The 15,374-nt window shown below is 49.1% G+C and overlaps 1 protein-coding gene across 1 annotated transcript in view; it reads left to right on the forward strand.

Annotated features, from left to right (window-relative positions):
* Window positions 1-2,162: 2,162 nt before the first annotated feature.
* The window catches only part of LOC133357681 (polycystin-1-like protein 2), a 46,721-nt gene continuing 33,509 nt past the window's right edge, over window positions 2,163-15,374 (forward strand). The window contains exons 1-5 of the mRNA XM_061575772.1: window positions 2,163-2,228; window positions 4,682-4,954; window positions 7,033-7,203; window positions 7,601-7,732; window positions 10,420-10,510. Of these exons, the coding sequence (XP_061431756.1) occupies window positions 4,736-4,954; window positions 7,033-7,203; window positions 7,601-7,732; window positions 10,420-10,510 (613 nt within the window). The 5' untranslated portion in view covers window positions 2,163-2,228; window positions 4,682-4,735. The remainder of the gene's footprint in view (window positions 2,229-4,681; window positions 4,955-7,032; window positions 7,204-7,600; window positions 7,733-10,419; window positions 10,511-15,374) is intronic.

The raw sequence follows: 15,374 nt of genomic DNA on the forward strand, positions 1-15,374 counted from the left end.
GGAAGCAGCATCTATTCTCACAGCGAGTGGCGGCGGGAAGAGGGGGAGGGTTCAGAGTGATGGTGGCCACGCACAGAAGTCACGCGGTTTACTGGAGGCTTGAATGGTGTAGATAGATAGATGATGTATAGATACGTGACTCACGGGAAGCTTGAGCTGATTTAGATACAGGGAAAGAGGTCAATAGATGAGTGGAGAAAGGTTTAGAGTGGGGGCGGCCACGAACACAAGTCACGTGGTTTACAGGAGGCGTGAGCTTGTTTATATTTCAATATATATCATCAAGTGCTGCTCTGAATATCCTCGGTGAATAGATGATATCACCTTGCCCAACTCCTCTTTTGGTCGTCTTCATAAATGTATTTGATAATGTGCATGCGTGCATGCGATGCAACTTGAACGAAGGCCTGGTTTGTGAGGGCTTCGATGAGTTACTTCATCGGTTTCCACCAAGTGAAATGCCTTTCAGCAGTCTGCCACATTTAGGCATAATGGGCGCAGTGTTTTCAAATTATGTTTTCCTTGCAATAATATCATAGCCAAGTGTGGGGCTAAAGATAGCAACAATATATAAAACCAACTTTCCCTGGTTGTTGGTTCGTCTCTCAATTGACCATCATTAATTTGTCTGCGATCCTCATCGACAGTTTATATATGCGTGTAATAGGAGGATAATGAGCCTCTGTAATTTTACAAATTGGCTTCATCTCCTTTGTTGAATTATAAAGATGGAGGCGTCGTTTTACAATTGAGGCGTTTCGTTTCTGTGCAAACGTTCAGTAATGTTTACACGGGATATTGAATGTGTCTGTAGGTAATGCTTATTCACGCTATAGAGTACAGGAATAGACTCCACGCGCCATGGTGTGCCGCTCACAAAACAGCGAGCAAGGGACAGCTCCCTTCGTGTCTTGCGTCCGTATCACATGACGGAGTAATTGGAAACTGATAATGCGATGATCACCGTGTCTTATTGAATTGCATTGCGATAATCACCAAGGCATATTGAATAATATTGCGAGAATCATCATGTCGTGTCGACTAGTATTGCGGTAATCACTTTGTCGCATATAGTTTTGCGATAATCACCATGTATCAAATAGTATTATGATAATATCCATGTCATATCGAATAGTATTGCGATCATCACCATGTGGTATTGAATAGTATTTGGCGCAATCACCATGTATCGTATTGTACTGTAAGCTGTTATATCGTGACCACCACAGTGTTTTACGTGGCGTCCAGAGAGGTGTGACTGTATTCCGATGCTCAATAATAATTAATAATAATTTCATTTTATATAGCGTCATTCAAGCAATTGCATCCCACAACGCTGGAAATGAATTCAAACTCCAGATCATTTTATTTGTCATGGATGAATTGATTAATCATTGGGAGTTTTGTGTTCGAGGTTCGCTCAGAATTGAGACATCCATTGCCTTGCTAAGTGAACACTGATTAAACGACTTGATATATTTAAACTACTTTTGCAGTGCAGGCTTTCACGACCCAATATTATCACTCATGACTAGTTTATTTTTGGTTGAGATCATATAGGGTATGATATCAAATATAACTATAACCATCAGGTTGTCACGTGGGTAAACGTGCCAATTGATTTGGTTTGTCAGAGGAGGAATGTTGAAAAGTGAGCAACATTTTGACAATTTTGATTGGACGTCTTGCTCGAGGTTACGCCCAGCATCTTCAAGTGTCAAACAGCAGCTCGGATCTGCCAACTTCACATTTCGAACATTTCTCCTCGCGTTTTTGCTGAAAAAACAAATAAATGTTGTGGGGGGCCACACGGATTTGCCCGTGGACATGGAACAATTTGAGTCCATTGGCTCTGCCGCTGGGTGGTGGAGAGTTATCGTAAAAAAATTATATTATAACTCCACCGCGATCTACGCAATAAGAAACCAATTGTGAACAATTATTATCGGCGTCAGATAAATCCGTTTCCCCTCATTTTACGACGTCACGTGAGGAAAGGGCTTTGTTGTTTAAATGCTTCTAACGCTTCTTCTTCTTCTTCGTCTGTCTTTGTATATCTCTGAAGGCATCGGTCCTCAAAGTGAACGCGGACAGCTTGGCTGCAGCGGGGCGGTACGAGCTCACGGTCGAGGCTTCAGGGAAGAGAGGTCAAATTGGGCAATCGAAGATGTGGACATCAGCAACGCGCCCTCCTTACGGTGGCACCTGCGCTGTTCAACCCACATCGGGTAAATACAGAATATCTATTGAACTATACTTTTTGGGTCTTTCGGTAAACTCACTTGGATATAAAATTAATAGATCACGACGTTTCGATCGCAACACAAGCGACCGTCTTTAGGCGACCATCTTCAGCTCAGCTAAAGACGGTCGCTTGTGTTGCGATCGAAACCGAAAGAACCAAAGATTATGGATTCCTGCAGTCACGAAAGCTTCAAATCTATTAAACTATTTGTTAAACTTTTTTTGCCTACCAGCTAAGGGCCCGCTGAGCTATTTAGCTCTTTATTGGATGCGACCTGGCCACGAATGACAGGCTCAACGAAGTGGCTTATCATTTATAGCGGCCAAATACTCTCTAATTTTAAGAAGGGGTGGGGGGCACTTTCACCGATAAGACATCATCAGTGTGAGGGCCACCACACATTTGAAACCATTGGGTTTGTGACAGTACGATGACGATCATGATGGGGGTATGTTTACTCTTTGCGTATTGTCGGGGGGCCGCACGTCAGGGGTCGCACTAAAAGGCCACCAGAGGCCGCCAGTGGCCCGGGGACCTTGCAATCAAGGACACTACTCTAAAGGCATGATGTTGACTCTAAACTGGAGGGAAAACCCAGAGGACGCGGAGAAAAATCCACATGACCACGGGGAGAGAGACACACAAACTCCATATATACAATGCGCAGATCATCCAATCGGGACCAAAAGTCAATTTAGCCATTTCATAAACTGGACCACTATGGTAGTAATTATAATAATGCCCTTTATTCATGAGTCTCAAGTTGCCATTTTTTCAGGAGGGCACGTCATTGGATCTTTGGCCATTTCCATCAATTACATCATTGATTGGGCGCCGCTGTCGCGAAATGTTAACGACCTCGCCTCATAAGCAGGAGGTCGTGGGTTCAATCCCGACCCTGAATGCGCCTGATTTAATCAGATCTCAGAAGCTAAGCAGGCTGGAGGCTGGATTGTACTTGCATGGGACAACTGGCTGTGTTTCTCACATACACACGGGGTGATGTAGGCTTGAACTGCGAGGTATGGCCAGGAGATGCCAGTACAGACATTGATATTTTTGGATAGAGAATCAGAATATTTATTTATACTGGAGGAATCCGGTGAGCTATAAAGCCCTTTTTCACAGATGTCCAGTAGGGGCACGGGATCGGAAAGTTACAACAACAAACAGTACAAAAACACGATAGCAGTGCAAAGTACAAGAAAGCTAACCAAATCAGCAAAACCCATACAAATACAACTAAACCATCCCCATCCTACCAGGCAAAGCCCACTGAGGTATTAACTCATTTTTCAGAAGCGACCTGGTGACAAGTGATGGCTTAACAAAGTGGCTCATCATATGGACATTTATAGCGGCAAGTATAATCTAAGTAATCTCAATGCATGTTTCTAAGTGTATCGCGCTCCCCCCCCCCCCCTTGTATGTGTGGGTTCTCTATGGGTATCAAAGCATTGCAATGCCCTACCGCCGTCTAGCCAAGGGGATCCCCCCAGTGGCCCGTATCCCTGTGCAGCAAACCCTTCTCACGTTCCAAACACTCATTCATGGGTTTGGCCAGACATCCCAGTTGACGCAGGGCCCTGCTGGGAAGGAGAATTAAGCGCCCGTATCATTGTTAAACCAAGTTGCACATCACCCATGTACCACGTGGCTGTTACCGGAATCAACCGGAACGTGCCCAACCTCGTCAGATCGCAAAATCGAGGGAGGGTTGAGCCCAGGTGCTGCTTAGTAGATGCCAGGTTGCAGAAGGTGGCTGCGGCGCTACGTGGTGGACGGCGGGAGGTCGGAGAGAGCAGAGTGCATTGTTGTATTGTACTTCTGCGCTACCTCGTCTGTGCTGCCACTCGGACCGGCACGGTCAAGTATGGTCGTATAACCCCTACAACCCACGCAATGTGGGGGAAGCTCTGATCCAGCAGTCGGCCGATTGACAAACCGGCTGTAAATGTACTACAATCCTATGTCAAATTATGTCAATCCAGAAACATTTCTTTTAGACGTCATTCTCACCAGGGCCCCCATACCATGAAGCGCAGTCTCCAACTCTCTTTATCAAGCTCTATTACTCCAGCCTCTGTTTTATTTGGTTCTTTCGGTAAAGTCACGTAGTTAGAAATAAAATGAAACAAATCACGACGTTTCGATCGCAACACACCACTTGTGTTGCGATCCAAAGAGTATAGAACCAAAGAGTATGGATTGCTGCAGTCACGAAAGCTTCAAATCAAAATCTGCCTCTGTTTTCACGCGCGATGTGAAAAGGGGCCACGGCGTTGGTTCACGAGCACGTCGTCGTCGCTGGACATCTGCAAGAAGAGCTTCGTAGCTCATCGGATTACTCCGGTACGAAGCGTAAAGGAGTCTGATTCTGTCCGCCTTTGTTGAACTAACCACAGCTACTTGTGCGTGGCCCGATTGTTCCTGCAGGTGTGGCTCTGAGCACTGCGTTCCAGTTCTTGTGCCAGGGCTGGCTCAGCGGTGATGCGGCCGCGCCCTCCGACCTGCTCTATCGCGTGGTGGCGCACAGCGGCGAGCGGCACCTCGTCGTTTCTCGCAGCGGCGCCAGGGAGAGCGCGGCGCTGCTGCTGCCGGCGGGAGAAGCGACGGGCGGTGGTGGTGGCGCCGGCGATATCCTCCAAGTCTCCGTTTTCGTGTGCAGGCCCGATCGGCAGCTGCACTGAATTCCCCATGGCAATCGAGGTGTCAACGGCGGTTTAACAGCTTGATTGGTTAAATGCATTGTAACACTGCTACGATTGCGTAAGCAGGTTATCAGCTTGCAGCCTTCAGGATTGGGCGGTGGCAGGGGGGGGGGGTCCGGGAGGCGCGGGCTGCAGCATGGATATCGTGCAGGAGAAATTGTGCGTGTGCACCGGGAATGTCCGTGCCATGCTGCCGTGATAAACACACGGATACACAATTGTGAAACATGCCTTACGAACAAAGTACACACGGATACACAATGCGAAAAGCACTTCCCTGGCGAGATATTGAATACCTCGCTTGGTGTACAGGAGGACGTGTGTTCAATCCCGACCCTGATGTCTGTATATTTGGCGTTTGCATATTCTCCCCGTGGTTGTGTGGATTTTTATTCAGGTCCTCTAGTTTTTCTTCTCCACATTTAGAATGAACGGGCGTTTAGAGTATTTGGCGTCTATATATTTCCATATTATGATGAGCCACATTGTTTAACTATCATTCATAATAGCCAGGTTGCTTCTGAAAAAGAGCTGTACAGCTCAGTGAGCCTTTCCTGGTAAAATTAAAATTAGTTTAGCTTAAATAAGGGCCACTGTTATGATTAATATCATTATTCTATAAATGAGGTGGCAATGTCTTCTAATCCATCTCTTGAGCGGCTGCTATTGTCCCGAGTATAACACAAGCTGACAGCCAATCCATCAAGACAACCGCAAATTTGTGTGAGCAAATAGCACCACTCCTCCCTGGAAGATGTGTTTTTTTAAGTGTGCTGAAGCGATTTCTAATTATAGATCAGTCTAGCGCTTTCATCATCCGGCATTGACACAGGACCCTAAGTATGTCTTATTCTCATGTTGGGGATAAACAGAATGACAAATAATCATAATAATCCTCAATCTGGAGATCAGAGCTTCATTGTGGCTGTGAGAACTGAGAATTAAGTTATTACTCTAGAGCAGTGGTTCTTAATCTGCGGTGCACGCACCCACCGGAGATGCGAGATGCCCTTTCTGGGGATGCGAGACATGGGCAGATATTTTTTTAGAAGGTAAATCATCGAAACACAAATTAAGCACGCGGCACGTAAGCACAACGTACTTTGTTTCATCCAACCCTACGTATTTATTAACATACATATCTTTTTTACAATTGAGAAAAAAAGGTTAAGAACCGCTGCTCGAGAGCTAACATTGCGTATTGTTTAACAAAGCCCGTCTTAGCCTCACGGATGATGTTTGGTAAGGCGACCGCCATGCATAGTACAGATTGTTAAAGGCTGCTGTGGGGCTGCACTCCCTGCATTCACCAGTCCGCACTGACCTAGCGTGGCGAAGTGTGGCCACATAGCCCCCCGCACGACGTGGGCCGTGTGTAGAGAGGCCCCCGTCCAGCAGCCAATCGAGAACAATGGCAGAGCGCTGCGTCGCACTCTCCGGCGTTTTCCGCGGGGTCGCCCCCATGCGCCGCCACGTATCACGCGGCCCAGATGAAGAAGCTCGCAGCACTCGGAAGCGAAAAACGTCGGACGTCGTGGCCGAGCGACGCACGCGGTTCGAACTCCCCCCGCCCGCCCAAATAACGCACGGAGAGCCGTAACGCACAACCGCGACGCGCGCAGATACCCGGCACATTTCAGTTTAATTTATTCGGTATAACGCTGTGAGCCGTGCGGCTGTTGACTCGGGTGCAACCGCATCTTGCATCGCGATGCAAAGCGTGTGCGCGCACGTGCGTGTGATCGCTTTAGGTGTTGGCTCTGCCACCAGAGCGGTAGTATAGCATCGTTGGCGCCACGCTGCGCTACGAACCCAGCCACCCGAGATCGATCCCCGCTCACGGCCAACACCAGTGACGATTGTCTGAACCGGTCCTGAGCCTACTCCTCTAGGTCGACTCAGGCTAACATGTGTAAACATCGCCACTTAGGGAGACAAAGGCGGCCGGGCATGGCGTTGGCTACCCACCCCCTAGTGTGCCGTGCCGGCCTTCATAGGTGCTACTCGCTTACAGCACTTGCCCCAACAGTCTGTTCAAGGCTATGCGGGGGAATCTTTGTTTTGTGATTGCTGTAGGTGTCCGCGCTGCCGCCAGATCAGCTGGAGGTCACTCTGAATGAGCTGGTGTCTCCGGGCGGGACTCTAGACACACTCGTGGCCGACCAGGACTACCAGAGGACCCTGCAGCTGGTGCGCGTGGCAGGCGTCTCATTGAGTCAGAACGTCTCATCCGGATACAAGCAACAAGTGAGTTAAAAACAAGCAGGCAGATAGACAAACAAACACCCCCCCCCCCCCGCGTATTAATCAGGACAATACATGTGTTCACGTGTCAAGTCTCGCGTGGATGCTGCCGCAATGCGATTTTCGGATCCAGAGGTCGCCGCTTCAATTCGGCATCTCGCCGAGCTGCGTTGGCTTCCGTTCGGCGAACGAACATGCGACGACCACGGGGTGAGAACACGCAAACTCCCAATACACAGCAGACGTCAATGGGTCGGGATCGGACCGGCGACCTCCTGCATGCCAGGCGAGGGAGATAACAATTCCTAACCACCGCAGCACCCTGTAACCGGTAGAGGTGCTCTATTGTGTTTGTGGACGGGCAGTCCGAGCCTGGGTCTACATGTCTTTCTTTTTGCAGGTGACATACGCCTTGCTGCAAGTGATCTACAACGCCTCCTCCCAGATCCACACGGCGAACGACGCCGCTGAGGTTATAAATTCGGTGCACGACTTGACGTCTGACCAGCAGCACCTTGACCTGAACTCACAGGTACGGCGCTTCTCCATTGGCTTGTTCACTCTCGATTCCTGTTGTGCCATCGGTGTTCACGTCGCCATTGGAGATGTGCATTTCCGTTCAGGTCTCTGTAACTGGAGGTGCATCACGGAATATTACGTCAAAGAACGACAGTACGTCTGAATACCTTGTGAAAGACCCAACGCAGAAGATCATCCACAAAGCTCATGGTCCACCCTAAACCGCATCCACTGCACAAACCAGGGCAGTAGATGCAGATACTTGATGCACAACTGGAAAATAACAAAAAAAACTCTCCAGTGAGCGACTGTGGTCATCCAGAACAGACCGTATAACAATAATAATACTAAATTTAGATTTAAAGCTATCGTGACTGCAGGGATTCATCTTCTTGGTTCTTTCGGTAAAGTCATTATATTATATTATTATATCATTTTATTATGTTTTATTTTTATTATTGTATTACTTCCCTTCTACGTGACTTTACCGAAAGAACCAAGAAGAAGAATAATACTTTAATAATGTTATATAGCATCGTACATGCTAATAGCATCCTATAACCATGCAATGCCCAATCCGCAAATATGAAGGAGACATCAGAGTGATGATACACTCCGCTGCTCCTGACGCGGTTACCTGGCCTGACCGCCTGAATGTGACATTGAAAGTCGTTGCTCTGCATCTGCATGAGCCGCACGAAGGAAGAAATGCATCTGAAGTCCCATCGACGGGCTTCATGAGCCACACTAGAGGCACGCATTTTAATTGACCTGCAAACTTGTGTTTGCTCATCGCGTATTGATTTTCTTTTTGCTTAGTGTCAGAGATGGGACTCCAATAGGTGAAAAATCTGAGTTAATGTCACGGCTTTTGTGCCGTAATTGGTAAATGGGCTAAGGCAATCATCTTGGTGGCAAGAGGATAACTGCCTGGCCTGCTATACAGGAGGTCGTGGGTTCTATCCCGACCCTAATGGCTGTATATTTAGAGTTTGCGTGTTTTCCCCGTGGATTTTTCTCCGAGTCCGCCGGTTTTTCCTTCCACATTTAGACTAAACGTGCATTTAGAGTATTTGGCTCCTATGCATTTCCACATGATACGCCACTTCATTGAGATATAATTTGTGGCCAGGTCGCTTTTTAGCTCAGTGGGCCTTACCTGGTAAAATAAAATAAAAAATAAAATAAAAAATACCTACACTTAAGAAGCTGGTTTCTAATCACGAGTGGCTGACATCTGGGTTCAAAACCCAGGTGCTCAGCGGTGCTGGCTCAGCGCCCTGACCTCGGAGCCGTCCAGCTATCTCACATCGTCGCTGGTTAAATTGCGTGAATGAGCAGCGAATCTCTCGTGAGGCTTGCTATTTTATCCCAAGCCAGACGGCAGCGGAACTTTGGTCATCCGCGATGTGTCTCCAGTATCGACGCAGACAATACAAGTTATACTGCTACCAGTGGTGGACTAACAGACACGCACAGAGACCCACAGGCACGCACAAAGACCCACAGACACGCACAGAGACCCACAAACACACACAGAGACCCATAGACACGCACAGAGACCCACAGACACGCACAGAGACCCACAGACACGCACAGAGACCCACAGACACGCAAAGAGACCCACAGACACACACAGAGACCCATAGACAAGCACAGAGACCCACAGACACTCACAGAGACCCACAGACACACACAGAGACCCACAAACACGCACAGAGACCCACAGACACGCACAGAGACCCACAGACAACACACAGAGACCCACAGACACGCACAGAGACCCACAAACACACACAGAGACCCACAGACACGCACAGAGACCCACAGACACGCACAGAGACCCACAGACCCACACAGAGACCCACAGACTCACACAGAGACCCACAGACACGCTCGGAAGCCCACAGACAAGCACAGAGACCCACAGACACGCACAGAGATCCACATGCACGCACAGAGACCCACAAACACGCACAGAGACCCACATACGCGCACAGAGACCCACAAACACGCACAGAGACCCACAGACGCGCTCAGAGACCCACAGACACACACAAAGACCCACAGACACGCACAGAGACCGACAGACACGCACAGAGACCCACACATGGAGCAAAGCTCCTCCCTGTCCTCATCAGATCTAGTGGGGGTGGGGGAATCATTTATGAGTTCCCCCCCAGTAATTTCTTCCCAAGTCCAGCCCTGATTGCTACACACTTGGTGGTTGAGGCGTCAGCTGTTGAATGATCGAGGCGGAGAGACCGACCTCAATTACAATTTCTGTTGCAGTGTGCGAGCTCTGTCCCTTCGATTAGTGTCACTGCAGGGACGGCCCTGGCAGCAGCCGATGATGAACTACAACACCATCGCTTGAGTTGTAACGCAGTGCAGGGTGACCCATTTACAGATGCCCCACTGAAACAACGGTAGTGTTTTCGAGAGAACGACATTTGAAGTCGAATTGACCGCACGCGCCTTCCACGAATTCTCAATTCGCTTCGTTGAATTATTTTTAATACTCCTCCTCGGTAACACACGGGAACCGTCGCTTTCGCAATATCCAATCAGCCGTTGGGAACAGAGTAAGGGTAGGGCCAAGAGGAACCAGCGGGGTATTTACAAACGGACCGCCCTGTAATATTGATGGCGTTGCGCTGTTTTGGTATCGTTCATGCGAGCTGACGTTTTGCCTTTTAGGTTGTGGCAGCGAAAATCGTTGAAGGGGTCATGAATTATCTGAAAAATAGTTCGAGCACTTCAAGAGAAGACCTGTTGAAGATTTCTCCTGGTCAGTAAAATTTCAATGCAATTTGCTTTTTTACGACAATTCATTTTGTAATCTCCTTCTAGGTCAGGGAGTCGGAAAGCCTTTTTTATTATTCGGTAAATAAATAAGTAAATAACTTGATATTTTAAGAGCCGCAGTGCAGTGTGGTGGTGAATACGAGACAGTGGGTCCTTAACAAATCACGTCACGAAGCAGCTGTCCTCAATGAGCCACACGCGGCTCCGGAGCTGCAGGTTGCCGAGCCCTGCCCTTGGTAAACTGGATTCCCGTGGTGAACTGGACTTCCACGGTGAACTGGATTTCCATGGTGAACTGGATTCCCATGGTAAACTGTATTTCCATGGTGAACTGGATTTCCACGGTAAACTGTATTTCCATGGTAAACTGGATTCCCATGGTAAACTGGATTTCCATGGTAAACTGGATTTCCATGGTAAACTGTATTTCCATTGTGAACTGGATTCCCATGGTAAACTGGATTCCCATGGTAAACTGTATTTCCATGGTGAACTGGATTCCCATGGTAAACTGGATTCCCATGGTAAACTGTATTTCCATGGTGAACTGGATTCCCATGGTAAACTGGATTTCCATAGTGAACTGGATTCCCATGGTGAACTGGATTTTCATGGTGAACTGGATTCCCATGGTGAACTGGATTTCCATGGTGAACTGGACTTCCACTGTGAACTGGGGTCGGCAACCAAAATAACAAGAAGAACTATTTTTTAGAATTTCAAGATCAGCACTGCAGTCTTTAAAGAGCCACACGCGGCTCTGGAGCCACAGGTTTGCTGACCCCTGTCCTATGTAAATCAACAGATATAATCTAATACAGTGCCAATGCAATGTTATACAAGTATCCCTGTGTTGCTCCATCCTCCAATGGATACAAAAGGGCTCTAAATTATTCAGCGTTGTCCTAAATTATTATTTGCTCGGGTGGAGTGGTGGGAGCAGCGGCGGTTTCGCACACTCCACTGAACCCAGTGGCCCGAGTTCAACTAACGGCCGTGCGCTCACAGAACCTGCAGTGAAAATCACAGTGAAGTATGGTTAAACAGCCCCCATGTCTGACGCAGCATGCATGGGGAGGCCTTCATCCGGCAGTGGATTGGCGAAGAGCCGGTTGATTGTTATTTTATCATTTGTTAGGCCTCGTCGCTAAGATGGATGGCACCAGAAATGGACCATGAGATTTGTACGTATGTGTGTAGAACTTCTTTTGCACCATACGCAGCCAAACACGCTAATCGGAGGTGCAGTGTTGAGTATATGGCAGTGTTGAGTCCATGGGTAGTGTTAGTCTATGGGACAGCATGTATGTGTGAACTTCTTTTGCACCATACGTAGCCAACCATGCTAATCGGAGTTGGCTATGACACGGGGAGTCATGGATCCGGCAGTGGATAGACAATGGCTGCTGCTGATGCTGTTGATGATGACAATGCGGAGTCCTCACCTTATATCTGTCTGGACAATTGACATTTCACAACAATGAATGGGCCTTAGCTGTGTAAATTTCCCCTCGAAACACTATGCATAGTATATATTATGACAAGAGAATGCGTTGTCACATGGCAGCGGTTAATTTGACATAACAAGTGGGGACAAAGCAAACAAGCCAAAATGATAACAATAACCACAGTGAAAGAAACATTGCCAGGTGGCGGCCTGGAGGCAGCAGCAGCAGCAGCAGCAGCATCCGCGAGGGGTTGGTGGGTCACCGTACACAGACGTTATTGTGAAACTCAACCTCCCCGTGGGTGTCGAGGAGGTGCCATGCCCTCCTGGCCCGCCAGGCGAAGGCGTTACAGCGAAGTGCAGACTAATACATATACAGGGTGCTTTAAAAAATGTTAACACTTATATGGGACTATCGTATTTAATGGAAAAAGAACAGATAATACACTGTAACATGATAACAAATACAATGTTAATAGCTTAAAAAAGTAAAAGAGTTTCCACTTGTTCGCCATCATTGTCAACACATGCCTGGAATCTGCTCCAGGTGGTCTCCAGAGCGCGGATGCACATTTCTCGTGGTATTGTTGCAAACTCTCAGAAGGTTTAACATTTTTTGAAGCACCCTGTATCCTGTCCCTTCTGTATGGGATAAGAGTGTTGTCGTCGTCTCCCCCCCCCCCCCCTTGCGCGCGTGGGGTTTTCTCCAAGTGCCCCGGTTTCCTCCAATGTGTATAAATGCTTCATTGGTTGACTGAAGGCATCTTAATATACATAGGACCACAGAGCTTGGAGAATTGTTTGGAGCACCGGTTCACCACCTGGCTGCTGACTTTCAGCTAGGTCTGCGGTTCCTTGGCGATCGTGAGATGATACGTATTATGTTTTAGTACCACTGGAAAAGATGATGGGCTTGAATCGTCAACCCATGATCCCTCAGCCAGGGGATTTGAACTCCCAACCTTCCTCTGCATATTGCATTGCTGATGACTCTTCTACTCGAGCCGCCCGGCCTGAATTATAAATGATCTTCCGGAGGTGACTCTCAAGCAAGTATGACATGGTTCTCATCCTTCCCCCCTCCCGCACCTCCGATCAGCACGGTTGGCTTCGTATGGTGCGAAAAGAAGTTCAACATACATATGTAGTGACATCGCTAAATGTCACCATACTGTGGGTGCGGTACCGGCTCTAGAGGGGCACGGTGTGCGATGTAACGACATCGCTGGATACCACCATGTCGTGGGTGTAGTACCGGCCCTAGAGGGGCACGGTGTGCGCTGGGTAATAGCACTGGATGGCACCATGCTGTAAGTGCAGTGCTGGCTGTACAGGACAGGGTGTGTGGGTGCCGAACGAAGAGTAAGGTTTGTGTGAGGCCGTGACCAATTAAGTTGACAGCTGGGGCCCCAAGAGGGGGCTAGGGAAGGTCCTGTGATTGGGACCCAGATCCTTCCCAAGAATTCTGGAAGGTGGATGTGGCCAAGGGCAGAGCCGGCCACGCCACAGAGAATATAAGCCGGGTCCCAAGAGGGACCAGGGTTGTTCATCCCGGAAAAGAAACCCTTCGTCTACGATCTCCGTTCAACGAGTCTTCCAGCACGTGGACCTGGGCAGATGTTATTGGTCCCAGGTCCGTAGTAACAGTTACGTAGTAACTAGTGGAGTTAGCCAGGTGGTCACCACCTCAGGTTTTTATTCTGTTAAGGGGAAGTTACCCGTGTGTTGGAACTAAATAACACGCGTTGCCTCCAAAGTTTATGGCTGCGACTCAGTTGGACCCACTACAACTGGTGTCAGAAGTGGCCAAACGTTTTTTTTTTCAGGAAGATAGGCCAAGTTAGGTTATGCTTACGCAACGCAGACTACATACCAGCGGGAAAGCTCCATGGCACAGCCCGTGCACGATGGAGACCCCACCAGTCTGAACGTTCACCGAGTTTGCCTATCGAGATTCCATCCCTCAGGCGACGTCTACCGTTTGTTAAAGAATGTTCAGCCACGGTAGGCAACTGGGTGGCCTTCAGGTGCTGTTTCCAGACAAACTGCAACTTGGCATAATGGTCGGAGGCGGAGGTGATTTGCACCATCCCACCATCGCAGAGGGCCACGCTTCATCAAGCCTTTGCCCAAATGGAGGCAATTTACGACCCGCCATCAAATGTTCGCCATAAGTTTGCTGCACGAAGGAGGGGGGAGGCCAAGACGCCCCTCGCCTTCTGCAGCGCACTATTGGCACTAGTGTAGCGCCTGAGATGGGCCCCACTTACCTGCAGTGGTCGACAGGGCCCATCAAGGGTGGTACCTTGTACCAGCAGGGGAGTTGCTGCATTGCCAGCCCAAAAGCAGGAGGGGCTGCGGGGTGTTCTGGGATCCCCCGCTGCCCCTCCCAACGGGAGGGGGCTGCGGGCTGTTCCAGGATCTCACGCAGCCCTGCCCCTCGGTGGGGGAGGTGTATATAAGCGAACCTCTCCAGAGGTTCGGGGTCCAGTCGAAGACAGAAGCCAGAAGACCAGCCAGCTTAGGACCCTGGACCCCTAGCCCCACTGTCCTTGTAAAAGCCGGAGGAGGGAGGAGGCCAAGATGCCCCTCGCCTTCTGCAACGCACTGTTGGCGCTAGCAAAGGCTGCCTTCCCAAAGATCGACCACGATGAAGTCGACTCGATGGTTCTCGAAAGATTGCTGATGCTGGCGAAGGACCTCAACATCATCCTGCCAGCCATGGAGGAAGATTATATATCTTCTCTCAAAGTCGCAAGGTGCATCCAGGCGCACCTGCTTTTGAAACGACATAAGGGTTTGGCGGCGTGTACCATACCTCTTGAGATGCGTGATACACCCGAAGACATGGAGCCCGTCCAAGCCTGCACTTCGGCCCAAGGCGGAGGCTGGTGGGGGGATGGCATGGTGCGATGGGATGAACAACATCGACGGCGGAAGACTTTTCCTCATCCTGGGAGCGGGCTCATCGTGTTCTCCAACTGGGCCTGCTGGGACACGTCTTGTCGTGTTGCCGCGTGCCATGATGACGCATCCCCGGACCACCGCCATCATCCGCCCGACCGTCCTCAACTCCACTATATCCCAAGGCAAGTCACGACATACCACACACTCGGCCCTTGAATCCACCTCACTCACCACATTCAGATGGTTTTCATTCCCGTCGTGTGATGGTTCAGATTTTGCTCGGGCTGGCTGGCCACTCCGACCGGGTCAGTGGTCGGAGTGGGCCCATAGAGTGGTTGTCACGGCCGCGGGTTCATCCGCTGTTATCGGAAAGATAGAGGGGGTTGATATTAGAATGCTCGTTGAACTGGTGCATCCGTGAGTATTATTTCCGAGTTGATTTTTAACATTCTAACCTCGTAAGTGTCGTTCCCTATGTCCTGTCAGGGTTCCA

The sequence above is a fragment of the Lethenteron reissneri genome, chromosome 59 (assembly GCF_015708825.2).
Source record: "Lethenteron reissneri isolate LAM-NWPU_2019-01 chromosome 59, ASM1570882v1, whole genome shotgun sequence".
In the NCBI taxonomy this organism is placed as follows: Eukaryota; Metazoa; Chordata; class Hyperoartia; order Petromyzontiformes; family Petromyzontidae; genus Lethenteron; species Lethenteron reissneri.